The following is a 13,324-nucleotide window of genomic DNA, read 5'->3' as shown; positions in this document are numbered from 1 at the left end:
TGAGGGTGAACGCCATCGGTCCGTAACCAATGTCTTCAACCTAAATAAGAGAAATTGTAAAGGAAGAAGTTGTCTAATATGAACTAGGTAAACAGGCTCTGTACTGCTCTGTAGTTGAGCAGTGGCAGATATTCAAATTGCTGGTCCATAATGCTCTGCAAAATTGATTGGAGTTTAGTGGTAGACCAGAAGACTGGGAGGTTTTTAGGATCCAGCAGCAAAATACTAAAAAGCTCATAAGAAGGGAGGAAATTAGTTTTGAGGGAAAACTTGCATGCAGTATAAAAACAAACAGCAAGAGTTTTTATGGATATATAAATAGGAAGCGGGCGGCTAAGGTAAATGTGGGACCTCTACTGAATGAGACTGGTGCATTAATAACAGCAAACAAAGAAATGGTGGATATGCCAAATAGATTTTTTGCATCAGTCTTCACTGTGGAAGATATTGCAAATATCCCAAAGTTATCAGATGGACAGATTTCAAATAACATGGTAGAACTTACAAAAATCCCAATCACAAGGGACAGAGTATTAGAGAAACTCAAGGGGCTAAAGGCAGATACGTTGCTCGGACCTGATGAGCTGCATGCTAAGGGTTTAATGGAAGTGGCTGCAGAGATAGTGGACTCATTGGTTGAAATCTTTTGCAACTCGCTAAATTCTGGAAGGGTTCCAGAAGTTTGGAAACAGCCAATGTGACTCCCTTGTTCAAAAAGCAAGCAAGGCAAAAGGCAGGGAACTGCCTTACTACTGAAGGGTAGATCATGCCTCACAAACCTTATCGAGTTCTTTGTGAAGGTGACTGAACAGGTAGACGAGGGTAGAGCAGTTGATGTGGTGTATATGGATTTCAGTAAAGCGTTTGATAAGGTTCCCCACGGTCGGCTATTGCAGAAAATACGGAGGCTGGGGATTGAGGGTGATTTAGATTTGTGGATCAGAAATTGGCTAGTTGAAAGAAGACAGAGAGTGGTAGTTGATGGGAAATGTTCAGAATGGAGTTCAGTTACGAGTGGCGTACCACAAGGATCTGTTCTGGGGCCGTTGCTGTTTGTCATTTTTATAAATGACCTAGAGGAGGGCGCAGAAGGATGGGTGAGTAGATTTGTAGACGACACTAAAGTCGGTGGAGTTGTAGACAGTGCGGAAGGATGTTGCAGGTTACAGAGGGACATAGATAAGCTGCAGAGCTGGGCTGAAAGGTGGCAAATGGAGTTTAATGTGGAGAAGTGTGAGGTGATTCACTTTGGAAAGAATAACAGAAATAAGGAATATTTGGCTAATGGTAAAATTCTTGGTAGTGTGGATGAGCAGAGGGATCTCGGTGTCCATGTACATAGATCCCTGAAAGTTGCCACCCAGGTTGATAGGGTTGTGAAGAAGGCCTATGGTGTGTTGGCCTTTATTGGTAGAGGGATTGAGTTCCGGAGCCATGAGGTCATGTTGCAGTTGTACAAAACTCTAGTACGGCCGCATTTGGAGTATTGCGTACAGTTCTGGTCGCCTCATTATAGGAAGGACTTGGACGCTTTGGAACGGGTGCAGAGGAGATTTACCAGGATGTTGCCTGGTATGGAGGGAAAATCTTATGAGGAAAGGCTGATGGACTTGAGGTTGTTTTTGTTAGAGAGAAGAAGGTTAAGAGGTGACTTAATAGAGGCATACAAAATGATCAGAGGGTTAGATAGGGTGGACAGTGAGAGCCTTCTCCCGCGGATGGAGGTGGCTAGCACGAGGGGACATAGCCTTAAATTGAGGGGTAATAGATATAGGACAGAGGTCAGAGGTGGGTTTTTTACGCAAAGAGTGGTGAGGCCGTGGAATGCCCTACCTGCAACAGTAGTGAACTCGCCAACATTGAGGGCATTTAAAAATTTATTGGATAAGCATTTGGATGATAAGGGCATAGTGTAGGTTAGATGGCCTTTAGATTTTTTCCATGTCGGTGCAACATCGAGGGCCGAAGGGCCTGTACTGCACTGTATCGTTCTATGTTCTATGTTCTATGTAACTATAGGCCAGTTAGTTCAACATCTGTTATTGGTAAGCCGCTGGAGTCAAAGAGGAAATAGCTAATCATTTAGGAAAGCTGAATATAATCAAACCTAGTCAACATGGTTTTATGCAAGGCAAATTATGATTGGCAAATTTGCTCGAATTCTTTGAGGATGTAACAGAGTGAATCGATGGAGGGGAATCAGTAGATGTAGTATATTTAGATTTCCAAAACACATTTGATTAGGTGCCGCATAAGAGGATGGTGCATAAAGTAAAAGCCCATGGAATTGGAGGAAGTGTGTTAGCATGGATTGAAAACTGGCTGTCACATAGAAAATAAAGTTGGTATAAATGGGTCCTATTCAGAGTGGAAAGATGTAACTAGTGGAGTACCACAGGGTTCTTGGCCTGCGATTGTTCACTGTTTACATTAATGACCTGGAGTAAGGATCAGATGTGAGGTTTACAAATTTGCCAATGATACCAATATAGGTGGAAGGGCATGTGGTGCTGAGGATGTTGTGATTCTGCAACGGGGTATAGATAGATTGGGTGACTTGGCAAAAACCTGGCAAATGGAATTTAATGAGGGGAAGTATGAGGCCATGCACTTCGAAAGGAGGAATCACAAGGCAATTTATTATCTAAATGGAGGGAGATAGTAGGTGAGTGAAGTACAGAGCGATCTAGGTGTTCAAGTGCATGAATCACAAAAAGCAAGCAGGCAGGCCCAAATAATAGTTAAGAAGACAAACGGCATTTTGCCCTGTAATGGAAAGGGGTTGGAGTTTAAAAATAGAAAGGTTTTGCGAGGCCTCACCTGGAATACTGCATACAGTTTTGGTCCCCTTATCTAGAAAAGAATATAGCAACATCGGAGGCAGTCCAAAGGAGATTCACCATGTTAATTCCTGGGATGAGAGGGTTGTCCTATCAAGAGAGAGTAAATAGGGGGGGGCTTGACAGGGTAGACAGTGAGATGTTTTCACTAGTGGGAGAGGGGACATAGCTACAAGGTAAAGGGCTGGTCATTTAAAATTGAGGTGGGTAGAAATTTCTTCTCGCAGAGGGTGGTGAATGCCTGGAATTCTCTGCCCTGGAAGGTGGTGGAGGCTGGATCATTAGAAGTATTTAAAGAGGAAATGGATAAATATTTGAAACATCGAGGAATAGAGGGCACAGAAAAAGATTTGAGTCTTGCATAGATCAGCCATGATCATATTGAACGGTGGGGCAGGCTTGAAGGGTCTGGTGGCCTGGTCCTGCTTCTATTTCTTGTGACATTTTGTTCTTGTTAAATGACTACATTTCTAAGATCACTTAAAATGTAGAAATTCAGGTTTACTGAGAGAAAAATATCTCCCTTGAAAATGACACAATAGTCATTGTACTTCAATAGTACTTAATTGGCTATGAAACGCTTTGGGATATCCTGACGTTGTCAAAGGCGCTATATAAATGAAAGTCCCTTCCTTTATAAAACAAGTGAGCCGTTTTCTTCAGCATTCTCCCATGCCCTTAAGAAGTTAGAACATAGTTAGCTAATTGAAGTATTTCAATCCATTTCTCGAGATTTTCATGTTTGAGAAGATATTTCACTCAATCATAGAGTCCGACAGTGCAGAAGGAGGCCATTCAGCCCATCGAGTCTGCACTAACCTGCCGAAAGAACACCCTACCCAGGCCCATTCTCCCGCCCTATCCCCGAAACCCCACCTAACTTTTTGGACACTAAAGGGCAATTTAGCATGGCCAATCCACCTAACCTAACTATCTTTGGACTGTGGGAGGAAACTGGAGCACCTGGAGGAAACCCACTCAAAAGTCAAACATGATCTGTCTAAATCTGCCAAAAAATAGAAGTGGACTTTTGAGATATAATCAAAAATAATATACTGAGTTTTTAGATGGTAAACTTCAGATTTATCTTCACTGGATAGGATAAAACCAGAAACTGATCTTTTGATTATTATCCAGTGTCAGGTTCCCTCGTTTCAGATTTAACCTTTCACTGTCCAATATTTTTATCTAGAAATGGAATATGGAATGTAATTATTTTCTTTAAAAGTAGATACACCAACAATATACAGTAAAAAGCTTCATTTTTAATCTTGACAAATTTTACCTGTACAAAAGTTAACATTGCTTAGTCAGAAATTATTCTGCTTACCTCTAAGAGAGGTTTCTAGTACAAACACAGAATGGTTAAGTTACAGTTGATTTTTTTTTCAAACTTTATACAGAAAACGGTTTGCAAAAGAGAAAGGAATTCGCCAAGAATATCTTTGCCAAAATGAACACTTTTGTTTCCAAAAATAGAAGTAAAAATTAGCATTAAAAAAATTTTTTTTTTTTTAGTTTTACAAATATGTAAAGGCACAAGTTAGCACTTAAATTGAAGTAGAGTTTATATGCTCAGCATACAATTAAAACTGGAGAACAAAGACAGTATTAGACTATGCTACTTATCGGACAGCGTTTGTTAATATAGGTGCAGTTTTTATTGTAGAGGAGAATTAAAAGATTCACAGCTTATTGGCTAAAATATCTGGTCCCCAATAGCCCCAGTTGAAAAGGAACAAACTTTCTTAGAATTGCTCTGTTAGAAAAGTGTTACCATTTTCTCCAGAAATTCAGCTAAGGTGATAAACACAGGATTGCAAAGTGTGTAACATGTTTAGTAAGGTACAGCTTTGGCTCTGATTTAGAAAGCAGTTGGTTCATCAATCAAAATCAAGAACCATCTCTCCTCCCATGGGAAATAAGTTAACAGACTTATATTCCCTCAAGACACACTCTCCATTGTTACACACAAATTCCTGATCCCATGCGAAAGTCCAATATTTTTGCCGCTGGATGTATTCCAGATAAAAGGGGAAAAAATACATAAGATAAATATACATTTCAACAACTTTCTGAAGTTTCAGAAATGACATGTTTCAAAGCTCAAGAACTCTTCAACGCTTGCAGTACCTCCTTTCACAAAAACAAGCAATAAAACAAACTGAGGGGGAAAAATATGTTTGCAGAATTTGACCAATTTCACTTCAGCATCCTTTGTCCTCACAGAGGATTTTAGAGATTCCTATTTTTTTTGTCTGTAATCAACCTGGAAATCTGTCCGTACGTACCAAAAGCTTTGCGTTCCTTCTTTTGTTTAATCTAAAAAAAAAGGAAGAGGTGGTGTTCATTGGCCAGGATTGGCAACCTTTTGAATCAGCAGGCACTTAAACTGGAATGGCACAGTGCTCCACTTGTTCAGTCCTTCATTAGTGCATAATGCCATGGAAGACTGCTTATGTCTCAAGGTTTCTTGAGTTCGCTGTTTCCCCAACTATCCCGACTCCCCGCAACCCACCCACCCCCCAACCCTCAACCCCCACCCAACACTTTTCCTGGCAGGCGAGGACTTCCTATGGCCTGGTGAGGGTCGTGTAGACTGGTTGGTCCCAGTTGGTTGGACTGTGGGATGGAGGAATGGACAGAGTATTCAGGATGGGTGAAGCGTAAGCACGACGGGATGAATGGAAATATGGGTACTGGTAGATGCTCGAAGGGTATCCAGAGTAAGGATTGTAGTAATTGGGGCCCTGGACATCTGAATAGTCACACTGGGAGCCAGAAAAGGCAGCTGCAGCAGCATTGGCAGGTGAGCAACACTGGGTATTGTAGGAGCTATAATCGGTTTGCGGTGAAGAGCCATGCTGCTGGTCATTGTAGTGGCTTGGGCTGAGTTGTTCGGTCTTAATGTGCGGCCTTTGCTGACTTGGCTCGCTGGAAACTGATGATGACGGTGAAGAGGATGAGGCACTCTTGTGGTTCCAGACAACTTGAGCTGGGTTGCTGCTGGTTATGTAGGCGGCACTGTAGGAGCCTGCCGGGTTCGGTCCATGGCTGTGGTCAGAAGAGAGAGGCACTGCGTGGCCATTCAGCGGTAGGTACTGGTCAAACTCGTGGACATCAAAAGTCTCCATGTTGTTGATGACCTCGCTGCTCAGCTCACTGATGTCCACATTGCTGAAGTCGATGTTCTGGCGGCCATTCTCCGCCATCGGACGCCCCTCTCTTTTCAGCTCATGCTTCCCTGTGTGGAGGTCGGTTTTGGGGGTGGTGGGTGGTGTTGGGGGCCCTTGTGCATGGCCTGGTTGGAAGCAAAACAAAGAGGCAGGTCATAAACAAACCAATTACACTGTGGCTAACAAGCGTGGCCAAGAATTCAGTATTTAGAATCGTATCGTAAAGGAAGAGGTGGTGTCGCCCATCATGGCTCTTCAGAAATATTCAATTACTCTCACTCACCAGCTCTTTCCCTATAGCCTTACATTCCACCCCACACCTCACCTTCAAATTATATAATAATTCCTTTGTGAAAGTAACTATTGAATCTGCATCCAACGCCCCCCTGCCCCCCCCCCCCCCCATAAAAACCTGGTATACAGGGCATTCCAAAGCATGCGTTTTAACCAGTTTCTTCAAATCTGTCGTCTCTGTTGCCAGTTCATCCGATTTCTCCCTTTTCACTCGAATCAAACCCCTCTTTATTCTGCACCCCTCTGTTACGTCTCCATTTAACCTTCTCTGCTCGAAGGAAAACAGTCCCAGCATCTCTGAGCACTAGCCTTTGTTCTCCTGTGAACACATTCTGCTACTTTACCTGTATATCAGCACCTCCCATCGTCCTTCACATTGTCGTTAACACTGCCTCCGCTTTGTGCCCGACACAACTTTACTGCAATCTCTCCGAGCTCACGCCTATCACTGACCCCCTACTCTGCTCCACCCGCTGCACCCTCTCTCAGACAGTATATAATCCGTCACGTTTCTCCCTCTCTTGAGCTCTGCCAAAGAGTCAGACAGGCCTGAAACGGTAACTGTTTCTCCCTCCACAGAAGCTGCCCAACCCGGGATTTTCCAGCATTTTCTGTTTTTATTCCCACATCTTTGACCTCCCCCCACCTAACCAAAGTGCCGCCTCCCCTTGTATGTTTGAAAACAAAGAGCAATTCTCTGTGAAATAATTACCAGTCAAATCGATTTTAAATTAACTGCTGTAATTATCAAACCTTGCTCATTTTGCACAGAAATTAATCTAGTTTAGAAAGTTGAAAGCCTTTTTTTGCCCCTGTCGTTGACAGGTTTTGCCCCGAGGGACTGACTGGTTCTTTCTGATTTACCTCATGCAGTTCTAGGAAAGGAGGGGAAATGGTTGTTTTGACACCTGGCAGATACCAAGAATTCAAAGGAAACTGAGGGACCATTTGGGACAATGGAGAGTCTCATTGCTGGATGCAGATTCAGCTGTGGGCACTCTGATTTTTTGTTTTCTTGAAATGGGCATCTTAATTTAATGCGGATGAACTTAACCCCTCTTCAAAAACACTACCTTGCAAACGCAAGGCAACAAACGGAAACCCTGAGATAAAAGCAAATTACTGCGGATGCTGGAATCTGAAACAAAAACAGAAAATACTGGACCATCTCAGCAGGTCTGACAGCATCTGCGGTGAAAGAAGGGAGCTATCCTTTCGAGTCTGGATGACGTTTTGCCAAATTAAACCCCTAGCCCGCCTGCTAAAATTCCCGGGAGGCGGCGTTGGTCTAATCATTGCAACCCCATCGCTGCCTTGTCCCAGATTCCCTGCCACTCACTCCCCTCGCTTTAGGCATTCAGTCTGGTGTGCAATTTTTCCACAGCTCCCCTCCCTGCCTTTTTTTTTGTCCTATTCTGCCCTTCTCCCCTCTAACTCGTACTACCCCCATCGGAAACTGCCCACCCTCACCTGTGTGTTCAGAAGGGTGGTGGCCATCGGCAAGCGCTCTGCCTCCGGGGAGGCTGTCTCCGGGGTGGCCGCTTTTGAACAGCTGGCTGGCGGGCAGGTGACTTTGCTCGGCGCCCTGCTCCGAGTCCGCCTGCCCGTTCTTCACGCTCTTCCTCCGGCGGGGCTGGTACTTGTAGTCGGGGTGGTCCTTCTTGTGCTGCACCCTCAGGCGCTCCGCCTCCTCCACAAAGGGACGCTTCTCATTCTCGCTCAGCAACCTTTTAGTTTCAAACAAGACACACCAAAGAGTCTTAGAAATGGAAGTTCCCCCATCACCACACTCCTCCCGCAACCTCAAACACAGGGGGAGGCTCGATCTCCCCGCTCAATTTCCTCTTCAAATATCATCCAAACCCCTCCAGAAAGCTATTACTGAATAAAACGACCAGAGGTGACTGCAGTCCCTCAGCGCCTCTCCGATAGCAATGCCAGCACTCATTGTACCCAGCACATCCAGTCGAAGGGACCATGCTTTCTGGATTCCAGTTAGTTTGATGAGAAATCGGACCGGGTGATTGTGAGGGCACAACAATCCTTATTCGAATCTGAATAGCACTTGTGTGGTCTGGGGCCACTCAAAGATGTAACCTGGTCTTAATAAAGGGATCAAGTGGCCGCCAAAGTCTTGCTTCCTGATTAAGGAGTCAAATATTTTTTCCAGGGTAAAACTGAAGTGTCCTCGCCCCCACCCAACTACAATTGCTGGATATAATGAGTATTGTTTAATGAGCTAAACGCTAACAGATGGGTGCCTCCTACTCACAGAGGAGGGTAGAAGCGACATGGAAGCGGGGAGATGGCTGGATACACCCAGCCCTGGTGTGCCAGTCAGCTGGAGAAGACAGGGGCGGTTCCCCCTCAGAGGACGGGCAGCCCCCTGGGGACTGGGATCCATGCCTTTCGCTTAGGGCACAGCCCTGACCATTGAATTTCCTCTTAGGATAGAAGGGAGCAAAACGGGCGCCAAAGCCCACCAACCCATTCCAGCAATTATGACCAACTGGAAACTTCTCCGTTTTCAAAACCGTCCAACATCTGGCTCAAAGCTCCCATGGATGACCCATGAATTAACACTGGGAGTTCAGTCAAATCTTAACAGATTCAGAAAGAAGGTCCTTATTCATCCTGCATTACATGGGGTGTGACAATAGAATAACCGAGCGCTTGGGTCCCTTATTCGCTGTGACTTGGCAAACGTCTTCATGAACATATAAACTGTGATCGGTATTCCTGGAGAAATGCTACATTAAGGGCAGGTGAATTTTCAACCTCCCGCAAAAAAAAGATCGCCAGATATTGCCAGCTGGGTTCATAACCTTTCGCTTTGATGATCACAGGGCCGAATGAGCGGCTATTTATCAACGTGAGATTGAAATGATTATCCAGAGCGGATATTTAACACAATATTTATATCGAATAGTATCACTTGCATTTATATTGTATCAGTTCTCTCAGCTACATCATACATATATTGTATCAGTTTCGATTTCTATTGCGCCAGTTCTCTCAGCTATATCACACTTATAGTTGGATTTTCACAGTAACTTCATTGCAGTGTTAATGTAAGCATACTTGTAACACTAATAAAAATTATAGTTATTATTATTGTATCAGTTTATATTCATATTGTACCAGTTCCCTCAGCTACATCATTACTTTTTATTCTAATTTAAACTGTTTCTATTCTATCAGTTCCCTCAACTGTATCATATTTATATTGTATCGGTTTATATTTATATTCTATCATTTCTCTGTTATATCATATATTTTATATTGTATCAGTTTTATAGCGAAATCATATATTGTATAATAATGTATTTTATATCGACATTACGCCAGTCATCTCAGGTTTATCATATTTGTTATATTGTATCGGTTTATATTTCGATTCAATCAGTTCCTTTCCAATGTAATGTTATGTGGGTTAATAATTGAAGTTGTCAGTTTGACGCTGTATTGGCTGAATGGACACACACACACACATCGAAAGGCGTACTTACCGCCAGAGTTTGCCCAGGGTTTTGCTGAGCTCGGCGTTGTGTAGGTGCGGGTACTGGTCGGCCAGTTTCCGGCGGGCTGCCTGCGCCCACACCATGAAAGCGTTCATGGGTCTCTTGACATGGGGCTTGTTCTTGGACGTGCCGTTAATCCGCACAGGCATGGGCACCAGGGTCCAGTCGTATCCCTTCAGCACCTGGCTCACTGCCTCCCGGATGCAGGCCGGGAAGCGCTCGTCCTCCTCACCGCTCAGCTTCTTGCCGTTGGCGGAAGAGAGCGGGCGGCCGCCGCCGTCCTCGGGCTCGGACATGCCGGCGTTCTGCGCCTCGCTGTCCGACAGGGAGCCCGGGGAACCCACCGACTCGCTCTCGGAGCCGCTGCAACCCGGGCTGCACGCCCCCTCCGCCACCACCTTATCGTGTTCTTCTGCCATGTTCAGCATCGACTTGGCAAATCCGACCGTCTTATTGCAGCCACAAATGGGTTTTTTTTTAAGACAAAACTGCAAAGAGACAGTTTGCAATCCAAAAAGTAAATTGCAAAAGAAAAATCTTTGCAATGATGTGTCATTAAAATTGCTACGCAAATAACACAAGTTCAACTTCGCAAAATGCGAGAGTTCAGTCAAAATCAGGATCGTAATTTAAAGTCATGTTTCGATTTGTGCATTTGAAACACAAGGTTAGATAAGAACTCCTTTGAGCAGAGAACTAGCGGGCGACGTCCATGTGAGTCACTCAGTGAGATGGTCTCAGTGCGGGACAGGCTGTCAAATCCCCCTCGGTAGTGGCCGCGCAGCTGCCTCACTGAAAACTTGCAAAAGAAACTTTTTTTGCCAGAAGTTTGTTTACGGCTACACTATATCAGTCTCTCCTGCGGCTCTCTGATTGGTTGGGGCTGCCGTCCCTCTGATTGGCCTACCTTGTTCAATGGGTGGGATTTTCTTAAAGGAACGATCGCAGATTTTCTCTCTCTCTTTCTGCCTTTGTCAAATTCCAACTCCCCGGAAAACCTTTTTTTAAAAACTTTTTAAGTCTTAAAAACGGCAGGTCGCCACAAATATCCTGCTTCAAAGCTGCTGTCAAGATGAGAGGTAAATTGTAATACAAAAGGTTTACGGTCCATGGACCATAATTAGCTTTTTTGCTTCTTCCTCCTCATAAAAAGGTTATAGGATTCGAAGCCCACTCATTTCATTGGTTTGAAAGATGTATAAATATTTATATTCAAAGGTATGCATTCTTTAAAAAGAATTAAGTTGCAATATACATTTCCCACGCTAAGCGGCTCGCTGCGTCCCCCGCATTGTTCGTAGCTTGTATGTAACCCATTCAATTTTCAAGCATATGGCCATTCAGACGATCCCATTTGTAAATCAGATCCCTTAGAAATGAGTATCTAATTATCCTTAGATGTATGGATCAGTCAATCGGCGCCAGCCTGCCAAAGAAATATATGGTTCACCTCTAAATGAGCTCAGATATCAAGGACAACTTTCCTATCAACTTTCGTCCACTTCGATTGTTTTATTGATTTAAAAAAACGTAAGTAACTCACATGCAGGACAATCGGTGTGGATGTGGATGCTTTATTTGGTTCATTGCAACGTTTGAACCCGTGTTAAGCACTGTGGACTTCAGGTGCACACAAGGGGGTCTTTAGACTTTGTTTAGTGTTAACAATTTGCAGAAGTTGGTTCGGTAAGTGATCGTTTAATTGTTATATCGCGCTTCGGCTGAGTTCCCAAATACCAGACAGTGTTATCAAACACTTCAAGCCACATTATTGTACAGGAGAGGAGTTGATGTGTAATCTCTCCCCCTCCCCCCAAAAAAATAAACTGTGTTCACTGACCTAGACGGTGCAATTTAGAGATTTCGGCATCTGCTGAAACTCTACTGGCACTTTCCAGCCTGGCGATATAAATATGGACAGATTTATAATTTACAGCTTTTGGTGCAGCTAATAATAACTTGTGCTTTTTTAAAAATAACATTCGAATAGATTTGTGAGCTGAAACCAATATTACTAAATTGTCAAATGTTGCATCTCAGGCAGAAGACAGACAAGAGCTGTATTGAGTTGTTTATTTAAAAATGTTCCTTTTTTTCCCCCTGCGCGGTTTCCAGTTAATTTCACGTTAATTTCTGAAAGGTTTGCTTTTGGATGTTTATCTGTCTTTCTCATTTGCGGTTTATTTCATTTCCTCTTTCCCTCGCTATCGGGCCCTTCTCGCTCATATCATTCCCATCTGGAGTTCTGTTGCAGCCGGAAACATTGCGATCAATCGCGCGCAATAGAACTATTGGGAGGCGGATTCATATCTAAGCGAAATTGTTTTTATTCGAAGTTTGAGCGTGGGCCTAAAAATAGAGGGCAGCGCTCTTATCTTTTACTCGGGTCCGTTTGGAAAATACCTCAACATCAATTCTCCGGGCTAACACTCCAATAACACCTGTCATTAGTGTTTGGGTAAAACGCGCGCGAAAAGAGTTTGGACAATTTGGAGAAGGAGGTGTTCGAATTCTGCTGCACTCCCTCACTACTTTCCTACAAGGAACGTTATTCGGTTTTTTTTTAACCCTTAAATTTATTGTCTGAAGCGGGAAAGCCGGCTGTACAGTTAAAAGGCCAACATTATTTGTTTCAAGCGTAAAGCATAGGGGGGTGGTGACAACTGAAGTATAATTGTCTATTCATTAATTAGTAAACATCTAACTGACACATGACTTATTCGTGTGTTCATATACACCGGTAATTTTAATATAGTCGTTTTAATGTAAAGTTATGTTGATACATGCAATATGCCCATAATCCACTGGCTAATAAATATATTTCAGAGTTAATATGAACTAAATTAATGAGGCATTTTAACCTAACGTGAATATTTCCTCCTACTCTAGTTAAGTCTGACTGGATTTAACAGCGCATTGCAGAGTGATCCCGTGTGCCCAAGTAAAGGGAAGAAAACATGAAGTGGTTCTGTCAATTTCAGCTGATATATGCATAATACAGAGCTGAAACTGACAGCCAAATGACGTTTATTGAATATAGTGTTCCTTTTTAAATTAGGAATAGTCATCATAAGACTTGGTCTAACCGGTTCTAATATGTGTGTCTGTGTGTCGGTTACCAAAACCGTGCTTTAAAACAAAACTTTAGACACCCGGTCGAAATTGATCAATCTAAACTTTGTAAAGACCCAGGTCTCAATCAGAATCTATTTTTCTGCTCGCCGAACGATCCAGACTTACAGCTTGCCTTTTTTCTTCTCGTGTTGGAATTGAGAATCAAATCAATGGCAAGAGAGAAGTCTTCGCAAATGCTGTGGTTTGATGCCATTTCTGGGGTGTTTGGCAAGCATTGGTGAAGAAAGCGCCGACTCCGAGTGGAGAGAGTGCGAGATTTCCGCAAGGGTTGATGCTGACAATCTTCAGCCAGTTTCCTTACAGAATCTTTTTTTAAAAACACGGGTCACGTACAAAGGAAGTGCTGTGAATATGATTG

The 13,324-nt window shown here is 43.4% G+C and overlaps 1 protein-coding gene across 1 annotated transcript; it reads right to left on the bottom strand.

Annotated features, from left to right (window-relative positions):
• Nucleotides 1-5,365: 5,365 nt before the first annotated feature.
• sox8a (SRY-box transcription factor 8a) lies at nt 5,366-10,655 on the bottom strand. The gene is made up of 3 exons (XM_038819847.1): nt 9,820-10,655; nt 7,781-8,037; nt 5,366-6,141 (listed from the first exon to the last, which is right to left on the bottom strand). The coding sequence occupies exons 1-3, from the start codon at nt 10,257-10,259 to the stop codon at nt 5,414-5,416; spliced, it is 1,425 nt and encodes a 474-aa protein (XP_038675775.1). The 5' UTR covers nt 10,260-10,655; the 3' UTR covers nt 5,366-5,413.
• Nucleotides 10,656-13,324: the final 2,669 nt, after the last annotated feature.

Source organism: Scyliorhinus canicula, chromosome 15, assembly GCF_902713615.1.
Source record: "Scyliorhinus canicula chromosome 15, sScyCan1.1, whole genome shotgun sequence".
Classification (NCBI taxonomy): domain Eukaryota; kingdom Metazoa; phylum Chordata; class Chondrichthyes; order Carcharhiniformes; family Scyliorhinidae; genus Scyliorhinus; species Scyliorhinus canicula.
The sequence above is the reverse complement of the archived record's forward strand: the minus strand, read 5'-3'. Positions and strand labels throughout refer to the sequence as shown.